Source organism: Anopheles cruzii, chromosome 3, assembly GCF_943734635.1.
Source record: "Anopheles cruzii chromosome 3, idAnoCruzAS_RS32_06, whole genome shotgun sequence".
Classification (NCBI taxonomy): domain Eukaryota; kingdom Metazoa; phylum Arthropoda; class Insecta; order Diptera; family Culicidae; genus Anopheles; species Anopheles cruzii.
This window is the reverse complement of record NC_069145.1, coordinates 43,143,035-43,156,112: the sequence shown is the minus strand read 5'-3', so window position 1 is coordinate 43,156,112 and position 13,078 is coordinate 43,143,035. Positions and strand designations below refer to the sequence as shown.

General features: G+C 47.8%; 1 protein-coding gene across 3 annotated transcripts in view; it reads left to right on the top strand.

The window, feature by feature from the left end:
• The window catches only part of LOC128272634 (low-density lipoprotein receptor), a 218,314-nt gene that overhangs the window by 177,859 nt on the left and 27,377 nt on the right, over positions 1-13,078 (top strand). For 2 of the 3 annotated variants that reach the window (XM_053010472.1, XM_053010471.1), the window contains 2 exons: positions 12,435-12,661; positions 12,757-13,030. In XM_053010472.1, the coding sequence (XP_052866432.1) occupies positions 12,435-12,661; positions 12,757-13,030 (501 nt within the window). Of the gene's footprint in view, positions 1-12,434; positions 12,662-12,756; positions 13,035-13,078 lie in introns of all 3 variants that reach the window. The other variant, XM_053010470.1, reaches the window with a different exon arrangement.

Below are 13,078 nucleotides of genomic sequence, written 5' to 3'. Positions count from 1 at the left end.
GCGCCCCGACAGATGCGTACGTTTCGGTGAAGTCTACCTTCCGAACGGGCGCTCTTTGATCGTGCGGTGCTTGTAGCTGCTCGGTACGCTGCACTCAACGGCACCATTGCACCATGTTTGGAGTGGCATAAAACTTGCCACTGCATAATCCGCGCGTTCCGGGCAGCTTGTTTCCTTCTGCGCTGGCTGGCAATTCATTTCGCAATCAAACGCGCAAAATGGAAACGATGAACACCCACGGCCGACGCACGGTCCGTGGAGCGAAGGAAAATAAATGAAAAATTGCATAATAAACTAACGCAAACCAAGTCCTCGGAAAACCAGCCTTTCCGGCACCGCCCAATACTAATGCAAGCGTGGCAAACAAATCTTTGAGCATCGCATCGAAAACGGATCGCCGGAACGGAACCCGAACGCGAGTTTCCACTTCAGTTCCCAAACGATACACACACGCACAGTTCGATCGGCGGGTGGACAGGGACCTCTCGCTCTGGAGGCCCAAAACCGATGCGAATGCGATGGCCGTTCCAGAACGCTGATGCGTGAACTGCCACATGGAACGTAATCTGAAGCGAGACAGGATAGGACCGGAGCCGTGTTGTGATGGTTTGCATACATTTTCATTACCAAAAACCCGGTATGAAGGCGTCAGAAACTGGAGCCCACCTTAAAAAAGCTGGACGACCCTGTCCTGTCGGATCAGATGCGGCCTCACGTTGTTTACCACATTTAACCGTATCGAAGCTGGTGAAAAGTTTCCAGTCTACCAGGCTGTTCATAGTCCCAGTGGCACTCAAACACCATCTCGTCCGGCATCATCGCGAAAGGCCCGTAGTTGTTTTAATCCTTTCGACCCTCTCAGGACTGGCGCCGGTCGCCGGTGTTGCCCGGTGAACGCTCACACAGTGGAGGAGTTGGAGAGCCTTATGAAACTTTTTCGTGTAGTTTTTGCCACTCCCAAAACCGTATAGTTTTTATTATTCAAAATGGAAAATGAAAACTCGCGCCAAAATGGAATATAAAAAAACAAATAAGTATTGATGGTTCCCAACACTCCAGCAGCAGGGAACACGGTATTGTTCCGCGTTTTGCATGCTCGCTCTGCGTACGACACCTGTCGATTTCGCGCTCTCGGTTCGATCGATTGGTTTTGCACTTCACATCGGCATCGAGGGTTTGGGTCGGCCATTCACGTGAGGTGTTTAAAACCAAAAAAAATCCTGCCCGACACGGAACACGAAAATCCGTCCAATTCCATCCGGTGGCTGTCCAGCTGTCACAGGAGCGCAGCGATGTCTGCAGCGATGGGCCGTCCAGTGCAATCGGTGCCACCGGTTGAGACGATTAAGATTTTACGTAGCCAAAGGGGTTTTTTTTGTAATTGCTTTAAATGTTACCCTTATCGGTGCCGGGCGAACCATTTTTCCGATTGCAGCCAGGGGCCCGATTTCGGGTTATTGCGGTGAGGCAGCCACCGCTCCATCTGCGCAGCAACAGAGGCACATGGATGACACATTTCTGTGATTAGAGCACGTGCTCGTGTTCCAATGGCACCGGAAACCATTGTAAAGCTTCGAGGTTGGGTCTATCAAAAAGTAGTGCCTTGTTCGTTTTACCGATCTCAATCACAACCGAGTGATGTTGGCGTTGGTGTGGCAACCTCTCCGACTGTCAAGCATAGTTCGCTATCTTTGGAAGGTAGAGGTTAATTGGTAGAACTATTAAACGTTCTTTTCGATGTATGATTCGTATAATGTCTCCCAAAGCTTCTCGAGGTGGGTGGTAAATTGTATAGAATTTTGTAACTGTTATTGAGTAGACTTTTTTTGCCTAAGTTTGTTTATAGTTCCGTCAAACAGATCCAACTTTGATGCAGTAAAATATTGCACTTTTTTCGATTTAACCTAACATTTTACTGTCGCCGACGGGTACCATTTTTGCTCACTTCTAGTGATGCCGGGTGTCGTGATTGCGATTACAAACGTAACAGGAGTTCATTCCTCTGTCTACTGGCACCTCCATTACGTTATGAGCATCAGGCTCACCAGCCCCATTCTTTAGCTTTCGTAAAATGGCGGCCTAGAACGATTCGTCCGTGCAAAGGTGCTTTTTAAATCTGCCGTCAAGTGCATCCGCCGCATATCTTTTTAATCAGATGATAACTCCATTGATAACGTCCAGTATGTTGGTCTTGGTATCTTCAAATATTTACTAGAATTTTCAGCGAAGTGTACTGAGAATTAATTGGAAAACTGTTAGTTTGACAGGGATTTAACCGCTACACGACTTATGATCTATTGTTTCCAACAATTCATTTATGGTCAAACTAAACACGAAATTGAAATATCTTACACGTGACTGTACCAGAACTCTGATCAGACTTAAGAGCAATTCAAAACCAAGCTGTAATAATATTTGATTGACAAATAGAAATTGAAACAAAATAAATAAATGTTTTTTTTTAAGAACAAGCAGTTGTTGAAAATGAGGGTTTAGTCTATTTCACAAAAAAGGTTTTGTTTAGTAGATGAAAGAGTAAAGGCACTTGTTAAAGAAAATTAGCGAATGGAAATATTTGTTCGAGTAAGAACATAATGTTAAATTGATGACTTCCTTCGCTTAATTTCAAACTCAATGTACCATACACGGATAATGAATGTGTGTTTTCAGAACATGTGTCAATGCATCATCTAGACTTAGTTTTCTTTTTTTTAATTGGGCTGTATACCTCAAAACATACCATAACACAAAAATGAAGCATGGCTAGCGGACCCGGCAGCAGCTGGTATCTGTAAGCGCAGCCCACCAGTTATTCAAATTTTAACTACTGCCATGTAGCAACTGAACCTGAACGGAATGAATGACGGATGAAATGGTTTTGAAATGCAAAAAGAAAATCGAAAAAAACTAAGCTAAAAGCATTGAACTATTTGTGTGAATGTACCAGTACTGTGCAAGGCTCATCTATTTCATGTGGACTCCAATCCCGGTATCAGCTTCTCATCGGCAACCAGTGCCGGTGCCAATAATCGGAACCGTAATCCATCCATCACCACTAAAGCCCCCCCTTCTCCCTCCCTTCAACTTCCGCTGTTTGTTGTTCTCAAATCCCTCTCGCCTGCCTGCCGGCCGACGTGCTGGGGCGTCGAAGTTTGTCCATCATTTATTCATCGCCGGTCCGTCCGTTCGCTTCCGGTTTCCGGCGAGTGCTTCGTGGAGAGCACTTACCAAGCCCTCCACCGTTTTTGCCACCGTCGTTATTCAGCAACTACATTTTTGTTTTGTTTGCCATCTTCGCCATATCGGCACAACAGACCGCTCGACTCGCCGACGATTCCGGCCATTCGCCACCGCCCGCCGCGCTTTTATTTTCGTGTGTTTCCGCCAATGGCAAGTAATTCGAGCCACTGCTGCGCTCCTCTCGAATCGATTCGAGTGCCCGCTGTGCAGCCGGCACCGGAATGCACTTGCAAAGGAAGCTAATGCGCATCGGGGCCCGGCCGAGGACCGTGGTCCGGGAGGATCGAAAAATATTATTCAATTCGTAAACAAGCTCTTGACGAAAATTTATGCTCCCGCTCCCGGCCACGGCACCCGGGGTGTTCCTGAGCATACAAATAAGGCGGGGGGAGGGTGTCTAAAAAACAACGGAAAACTAACATTGATTGAAGTGGAAAACAACAGCCAGTCGGCTGGCTGGCTGGATGGCTGGAGACACTGTGTGTAGCAAAAATGAATGGAAAGCTGCATGGAAACTGAATCATGTTTATGCAGAGTCGATGAATTGCAGGCCCGGGCACCCCGGCACTTGTTTCGAGTTTGGGATTAAATATTCATACCGGATTACGTTCGACAGCCGCAGCCGATGATAAGCCCCCGGTGCAGCGGTCTTTCGTGTGTGCGGTGAAGAAGTCAAGTCTTTTCCGATTCGGTCATGCGAGAACAACGACATCCAGCATAACACGGCCCAGTGGAGTGCCAGAAGCCAACCGGACGGAGATGGAGCGTATTTGCATTTGCAATTTGTTACGGTCGTTCGAAACAACGGCTCGTAAGACGACCCAACATAATGCTCCGGTTATGATGGGGCAGGATTGATACGCCCCGATCGGAGTTGCACTTTTTGTCGGCCTGGTCTGGGCGCACGGCGTCTTTCGCAGTGGTGTCGGTCGGGTTCGAAGATCCGGATCCAAAGTGCACGGCCGAAGCCATCTTCAGCAACCTCAGCTTCCCTTCGGGGCGTACAACGAAGCCCAGCGAGCCTCCACAATTTGCAACATAATCTTCCGAACCAGCTGCTCGAACGGCACGGAAGCAGAATGTCCCCGTAAAATAGTGTAAATCGAATTTCGCGCTCCAGAAATCGCAAAATCTGGGCGAAAAAAAAAGTCCTCGAACGAGAAAATAAATTGTCACCTTCTGGTGCGAGCAAACCAGGGCCAGCAAACTCCGGTCCCCGGAAGGCTGACGCAACGGAGAATGATTTAAGGATGCCAAAAACGGATAAGAAAAGGGATCCCTCTTTAAATCGGGCTCTCTCTCTAATTGCACATCGATTAGAAACATCTGCCGATCTGGTTGGTTGGTTGGTTGGTGCGCATTCGTTTTAGTCCGCACGACAAATTCCGCTGAATCGGCCACTGCCCCGAACACTTTTGAAGCTATTGCTGGTTTCGAAAAGTTCCCCATAATTCTTCGCCCAACGAAAGCAATTTCACAATCGAACGGTGCCACGCGCTCTGAATGGTAAAACGGAGTGTGAATGTTCGGAATATCCTTAACTGCCGCCGATCGCAAGCTGTCGCATAATATTCATACGGCTTCCGGAATCACGGCTCCTTACATGCATGTCGAGTTTCCGGCAAAACCACGCACCGCCCCACCGGTGCCACCGTCAGACGAGAAGTGACGATGAAACTTTTCCAATATAAAATTTTTGCATACGGGAAAATCGTTGCTTCCTTCAGGATTTCCGTGGTCTGTTTCGACTGTCGGTATCGCCTTTCACCTGATTTGGCGACCGAACACCCAGGAGCTCTGGCAGCCCAGAAATGGCAATTTATTTGGTGGATCATAATTATTCGGGTGAACTGAAAGTTCTGACGAGTTTCATTCGGCGGCTTGGGGGAAAATGGTACACTATCTAACTTTAAAATTGTTATTACTATTACTGGTTATCGTTATTGCTGGCTCGGTAGTTCGGCCTAAGTTTGGCACCCTCAATCGATTGCTAATTTAGTATCCTGACGGCGTTCCACTCGCCACAAAAATGTTATTCGAAAGAGGAAACCAAAATCTTTACCAAGATAGCGGTTACTTATCTTAACACTGCCTTAATTTGTAATACTTGCAACTCCTGGTCCTTTTTATCTTCGTTCTTCTTTCAAAACTAAAGCTGCACGAAATTTGAAAGTTAACTGGAATAATCATGATTATAAAAGTTTAAATGGTGCATTATCTCAACGATCAAATCAATGTAATTTGCATATACAATATGAATGTAGCAATCAGTAGTAACTACGGCCTCTCACCTTCGATCGTTTGCGTAGCACAGTATCAAATAAAAACTAAACATATTCTTGTAAGGAGTCCCTGAGTCGATGTTACACTGACCCCAAAACGATACGCATTGCACAATTTGATGATGATTTGATGAACTGAACTAAGGGCAACGACCCTATACACCTCTACGGGTGTCCAGGAGCCATAGCTGATTTTTGTAAATTCGCGAATGTGATTCTGTTGAGCGAAATAATGCCACACGACGCGCTATGAAAGTATTTATGAAACTGGATACACTCTAATTAATACCTGTAAAACGACTTCAGAATAGTATTTCGAACGTTTCAGAATGTTCTTTCGAAAATGTGGCTCTGAATGTCTGAAGGGAACTTTACCCTTTTCGTCCACCCAAAATCCGCCCAATCCGCTATTACTTTCGGAATCACCTAACACTTTTAATGAGTCACCAAGCTGCCGGCAGGGCGTTATTGGCGTGGGAGGTATAATTGTGATCAGCTTCGACGGCGCGGCAGACGATGTGAAAATGGCATCGCATAACGGTTCCCCAGATGGGCGCATACTAATGACTAATGTGACCCGCGACGCACGCCTGAAATTGATCTGCACGCGCCCAAAGCCGCGTGCCGCGCTGTTAATTTTATATTCCCGGCGCGCGTGCGCCGAGGGTCTTGGGTCTGCTTTTTGCGAAACAATTACGCCGGATTACGGGTACCAAAAAAAAGTTGGTGGCTGTTTTATGTCACCTTCAACCGCCGAGGCAGGCCGAGGTCTGTCGTTAAAATGTCACGTACTGTGTGTACGCCACTGCAGCAGCTGTTGGCGGTGGCGACGTACTGATGCTCGTTAATGATCCAACTTTACGTGAGTGGTATCCTGTGCTATCCTGTGTATGGGCATTTGACCACCGACGAAAAGCTTTACGATCAACCCACCCACCTTCGGGCGGGTGGTTTACGATCGACCCACTCACGACATGTTCCAGCGAACCAGGACGAGTTGCGAGCCCAGTGGCCCCGGTGCCAACTCAGACTCCTGATATCGCATTTAAATATTGTCAGTTTTATAGAGAGCAAAAGTGAAGTCAATTTCAGTGACACCCAACGAACGGCCAGGCCTTCGTTCCCTTCCCAACGGACTGCCAACGTCATTCGGTCCGGCTTTTGATTCGAATAAATCTTGTTCAATGCAGCTGACAGCGAGCGATGAAGAACCTGGTCATAAATCAAACACGAGTAGCTACCGCCGACCGAGACGAGGGCTCGGACGTGTTTTTGGGCGGATTGAAAATTCTGGTCACAGAATTTGTTCCACAGGGTGCCCGGCTGGGGTTTCGCAGGCCAGCCCATGCACGCACGGTTCACACGGCCCGACAGCACACTCAAATGTCTGTCATCCATCGGAGCGTCCAAGCGTCAAAATCCTATCAAGCTTGACGATGCATTAACAATCAATTTATTATTTTACGATACCGCAAGCCACATGCGCCCGAGCACCAGAGTTTCCAGCCGATCGGTGATGGGCTCGGTTCACGGGAGTATTCCCACCCGGTGAAGGTGAGGCAGTGTTCGCCCAACGCACACGTCCATCAACGTTAAAGCCTGCGACAGCAGTCGACGTCGACGACGACGGGTCCCCTAGAAAGGGGATCCTTAAATGGATCACAGACTCCGGGCGCTTCCGGCCCGAAAACCCCGATTGCTCTCTAGGGCGATGTGTTCCCTGTCAGCTCAGGGGCTCCCGGTGTCAAAAGTGGACTCTCCACGTCACACCTACACACCGGGTGCCGAGGCCGCTCGGGGAAGGTAGACCACAACCCCCCCGCGCACTCGGCCCGTAAACCACCCTGCGCCTATCAGCTCGACCTCAACTCTTCTGGCTGCTGAACACGTGCGTGGCATCGCCTATATCTATTGCGATCTGTGCCGCGATGCGAACGCGGTTACAAAACAGGAAATCAAAACCTGATTAATTCCCATCGTGATGGAAGTCACCAGAAAGATGGATGTCAATATTTTTTTGTCGGAAAGTGACACTTTTTGGGAATCTAAGGTCGCTGCGGCGGTGACGGTGCCGATATCGGTGCTCACAGTCGAAGAAATGGATCATTTCCCACGCACGCACCACGTGCGGTTCCTCTGAACCGGATTGATGCCGATCTGCCGCCGCACAGGACATCAAATTTGGGCTGCCATTGCGCTACGTACCATTTGGCTAACGATAAAGACACAAATGTATAAATAGACCTTCCGAAGGGGGCCTCTTGCGGGGAACCCGGGAATGATAATGTCCCACCTACAGGCGATCCTATCGGTCCCTGTGCAGACCTTACGGATGACCGTTTGTGACCGTCTCTAAATGCTTGGTCTGTGGTCTCGCAAGCAGCAGCCAGCGCCCTGTCTGTGGCAGTTCATTTACGGTCGGCCTGCTCGGCGGACGGCGAAGACATTTCAAAAGACGGTCAACAAGGGAACGCTTTTCATACATTGTCCCTGGAAACCGATGGTTCCTATGGTGATGGCGCTGGTAATGGGATGATGATGGTCCCGCCCGGTATGGACCCGCTTTGCTCGACCTCGAGTATGTGAAGACATTTCTTGCATTTCTCAGAAATTGCCACCCGCTTGTTTTCCAGTGGGCGAAGAAGCCACAAGCTATTTTGGATCGCCGTCTCCGGCAACATTGCTCATGTGTTACGCCTTTACGCTGCGACACACAGTCTTAAAACATTCTTCCCGTTCTCTGGGAACACTCCGGGTCCCTGTTTGTGACATGGTAGAAAAGAAACTAACAGGCCGCGCGCATCCAGCTTAACAGGCGGTGGTCCTATCAGGCTACCTGGTAGCCAAATCGTTCACTACCATTACGAGGCTTTGCTCTGAGACGCTGAAACGTCTCAGAGCGCACCGCTTCTGGCGGGGACTTTTTGTCATCTTCAAAAGGAATTTTCGAGCGGAAAATAAATTGCTTTCGGTAGAAAAAAACAGGAACACTTGCAGTATAGTGGAGCTCGCTGGCGTCTTGACACCCGTCTGGGGCTCGCAGTGCACGTCAGAGCCGTCCAACGGCACCCTTGGGCTGGGACCGAAGCAAAGTAGCGAAAGAAACGTGGTTTAAGGCTGCACCGCCGAAACATGGTGGTCGGTATGTTTAGACGCCCAATATGCCCGCCACCAGCACCGAACAACGTCAAAACAATTTACCCCGTGCACAACCACACGCCAACGAACCAAGTATTTAGCTTCACACACGCCAGCAAACCCCGACCAGCTGGCAGTTTTATTATACGTTCGCTATCACAAACTACGCAAAACATCGGGCCCAATTCTAGCTCAGCAACTGTTCGCCACACGGGATGGACGACAACAAAAAAATTACAATGGCCGCCAGTGTCATCGAAAGGCTAGCGGCGGCGGCCATTTTCTCTCGGCACACGGCTCGCTGCGCTGTAGTTTGCGAGGAGATTTAGATGGTCGAGTCGCGCAAATGGCGCCGACCGGGGATATCGGGCCGGCAGCACACTGATCGTAAAATCCCACGTCCTCGCCCTCGCCCGGTTGATGACGATTGTGTCGCGAAAATGATATTCCCACGTGGAGCATAGAGTGGTGCCACTTCTGCATGGCAACGCACAAAACATCCGCGCTCGAATGGCCGTTGCAACCGTCGCGCCTATGGCGTGCTCATCCATCTCTGGGCGTATGCTGGCATTTGGACACTATAAAACACACTAGCGTGCGATGGAATTTTTGGAATGCGAAGCTGAGTCTGTTATATCGGCTGCTGAGCGCCGGCATTTGAATGCAAAAAATCGTGTTCAACGGCGGACATTGCTGGGCATATAAAAATAACATTTGTTTTTGGTATGTTGTTTTTGTGTGATCAACATTTCATCTTTAAGTATTATGTAGTTATAAAGTGAAGTACATAAAATTAATATTGAGCTAAGAAAAATCTGTCATCTTTCTCATTTACGTCACATTATAATTTTGTACAGATCAAAATGCATGTGGATCGGACAGTAAAATCGGACCTATTGAGTACCTGAAAAAAAAACCACATAAAACGGTTTCAACATTAGTATGAATTCAACAATGTTTTATTCCAAACAAAGAATGGCCGCTTGAATTATTTACGGATAGAGTGCTCGATTTATGATAGGTAGTTACATAAACATAGTGTCCAAAACATAATATTTGGAAACAGTTGTTATGGCCGTAGTTCTTAAATCCATCATATTTCCAAGCAGAGGCAAATTAAAGAAATCCAAAGGTGTGTACCATATGAAACCTAATATTTGCGATGCAAAAACCATTTGCTTTTAGTTAGTTACGGTTGGGCTGTTACTTTGCACGTTGTTTTGTAAAGGGTAACAATAACAAAAAAAACACAAAAGAGGAAACAACGCTCCACCGAAGTACTTCACAGACTCCACTCGGTGATATTTGTTTAGGCGTTTCAATTTCCATCCCATGGGAAAGCCGGGCCGGGAAAATACTCCCATCGCACGGGAAAAAATGAGGTCGATGGTGAATGTATTATTTCATGTTGACGCATGCTAATATGGAACGTCCTTTTATATGTAGCTTTTGAATGTGGTAGTAGCAGTATAAAGGACCCCGGCAGGTCGCCTGGCCGTCGAAGCGCTACAAGCTAATCCATTTATGAAATTTAGTTTCGTTTGTTTACATCGAAGGGTCGACTAGCCCTGGAATGTGTAACGCTTATCAAAGCCTAGCCTTGGCTGGTTTCATTGGCCGATCCGGGTCACCATCCTGTGGGTCCGCAGACCACTCTCTGCGTCCGCAACCCGGCTGTTGTTCCGGGTTTTATCTCCATTCTCGGAACGGCGGTCGGTTTTTATTCCCTACAGTACAAGCAATGCACAGCATATGCCAAGCATAGTTTGTCGAAACAAACAAGTAAGGGAAGTGAATAAAAAACAGTATTTGCGTCCTGATCCTTTTGTTCTTCGAATTCGTTATAAACTGGTTAGCCCTTTCGATCGAACGATAATCTGCAGTGCCCCCCGAAGCCAGTCGCTGGAAAGTAAGGAGCATAAAGTTGTGTATCACAGCGCCACGATCGGCGGGCTGACACATTATAATGTGCGAAACTTTGTTCTTCGCCCGGGGTCTCGTGGGTACTCAAAATAGTTCGCCCAGCGCACTGTAAATCGGTGTAACAAATTTTCCTCCCCCGGAAACTTCCGGCACGCCGTGCTACTGTAACAAAGTTATCGAAAAATTCGATTGTGTCAATCATTTGTCGCAGTTTGTGCTGTGCTGTGGAGCCGAGAACTTATGAAACTTCTTTTTTTTTTGTTCGTTTACTGCCAATGCTTCGCTGTGCAAAATGCACGACCAGGACAGAGCCAACGGAGTAAAAATGTGTGACACACTGCACCATAGTTTGCAAGATTTAATAAACTTTGTATCCCTCTCCGGGCACAAGGTTCCGGGTGGCGGCAACACACTTTTATACCGCCAAAGGCAGCGACGACGACGACGAGTTTCGTAACTGGCAGCAAGGAGCTGACAAATTTTCGTCGCCCCGATATGCGGCTGCTCTCTTTGGACTTCACAAAAGACTCGTAACGTGGGGGTTTGAAGAATAAGGATAACTCCGGCTCCGGCTCCAGCTCCGGCTATACTCCAACGCTAACGATACAAGCCGGTCTGCATTAACTGCAGCAACCAACGCCCACCGAATCACGACGGTGGCCCGTGCGCAAAATAGTTCGCGGACACTCCCCGGAAGAGATGACACCTTAGATAGAAAACATTGTTTCCGGACGGTGATGGGCCCTTCGCCCTTTTTGCAAATAGTACGCTCAACTTCGGTGCAAACTTTAATAAAATGTTATCATTTTCTAGTTGTGCACCGCTCGCTCCGGGCCGCTCTCGCATGCTTGATGAACCACTCTTTGGCTTGTACTCAAATCACGTTTAAAAGTTGTCTCAAATGACACCGATTTTCCTTTCCACCGATGGCCAAAGCGATTCCTGAAGCAGCGATGGTTGCGTGAAAGTTCAGTCGTTGCCAACGCTTGGCTTCGAAGTTTCATACAAAAAGTACCTTTGTTGGCAAAACCCACGGTGCTCTCGTCCATAGCCACGCCGGGAGGTCTCCGTTGCTAGAACGAAAACAAAGGTCAGATGATTAAGAAGGGCACAGGGGCTTCTCGATGCGAAAGGTGCGGTAATCTAATTCAATTAAATTTTCTCTGTCATTTTGTCATAATGTTAATACCTATTTTCCACTTGTTGGAGACCTTTGGATTAGTTGAAAGAATGTTTAGTTTGCCCTAATTAAATGGATGAAAACGATTAGAAACTAATGGTTAATAAATTGGGTTTCAAGTCATTCTCAATGCTTTGAATTTAGCGAATACGTCGAAGAGGACGTTCCAACGTGTTAACCTCAAGCTGTCTATAATCAGCAGTCAGCAGGGTCATGCATTGCCACGCAGGACAGCACTTTGAAGAACGTTCCGCAGTGAGGTCCGCCGGGATGAAAAAATCGATCTGTCAAATTGTTTGGTAAAAAATATCAATCCTCAAAGATGAAGTGCTTGTTTGTTGGTCTGTCTCAAGTCAATAATGAGTAAAGTCAATAATGAAAACTCTTAATAAACGCATCGCTTCGCAAATACTTAGAAAAAATAGATTTGTTAAAACTGTCTCGGTTGACACGGTCGGAGGACGGTTGAAGCCGGTTGGCGGATTCAAATGAACTCAGCATCATATTTACTAACGAACTGTTTATTGACAACCAAAATTGAACTTCAACACAGACGCCTCGTTCAGTTATTCGAAAAGCCGCACAACATCGAAGCAGGGCAACTTACTTTAAGTTGGTTTTGCTTTAAAGTGAACATATTTTCATCACGTTTTGCCACCTATTTTCTGTAGACGAAACGTGCCGCTCTGACGAGTTCACCTGTGCCAACGGCCGCTGTATCCAGAAACGCTGGGTTTGCGATCGCGATGATGACTGCGGCGACGGAAGTGACGAGCGGAGCTGCCAGCCGACGACCTGCGATCCCCAGAAGCAGTTCTCGTGCGCCGAAAACTACTGCATCACCAGCAAGTGGCGCTGCGACGGTGAAACCGACTGTCCGGATGGTTCCGACGAACGGGTAAGTGGACGGTCAGCTACCGAAACTCCATTTTCCAACACTGCTCGGAATGAATGACACATTTGTGCGTTATTGTTACTCCATTAATCCGCTAGGGTTGCGCCAGTCCGCCGCCGCCAATAGCCAGCACCTGCCTGCCGATGGAGTACCAGTGTAATGATCGGGTGACTTGCATCCATCGCAGCTGGATCTGTGACGGCGAAAAGGACTGCCCGAAAGGAGACGATGAGATGCTGCCCGTATGCAGCAACGTCACCTGCCGCTCGGATCAGTTCCAGTGCAAAAAGGACCGAATCTGCATCAACGGCCACTTTTTCTGCAACGGCAAGAAGGATTGCCCCGATGGCAGTGACGAGCTCAACTGTGGCGGTAAGTTGGAACATTACGTAGGACTTAAAAAAAGAGATTCTCTACGCA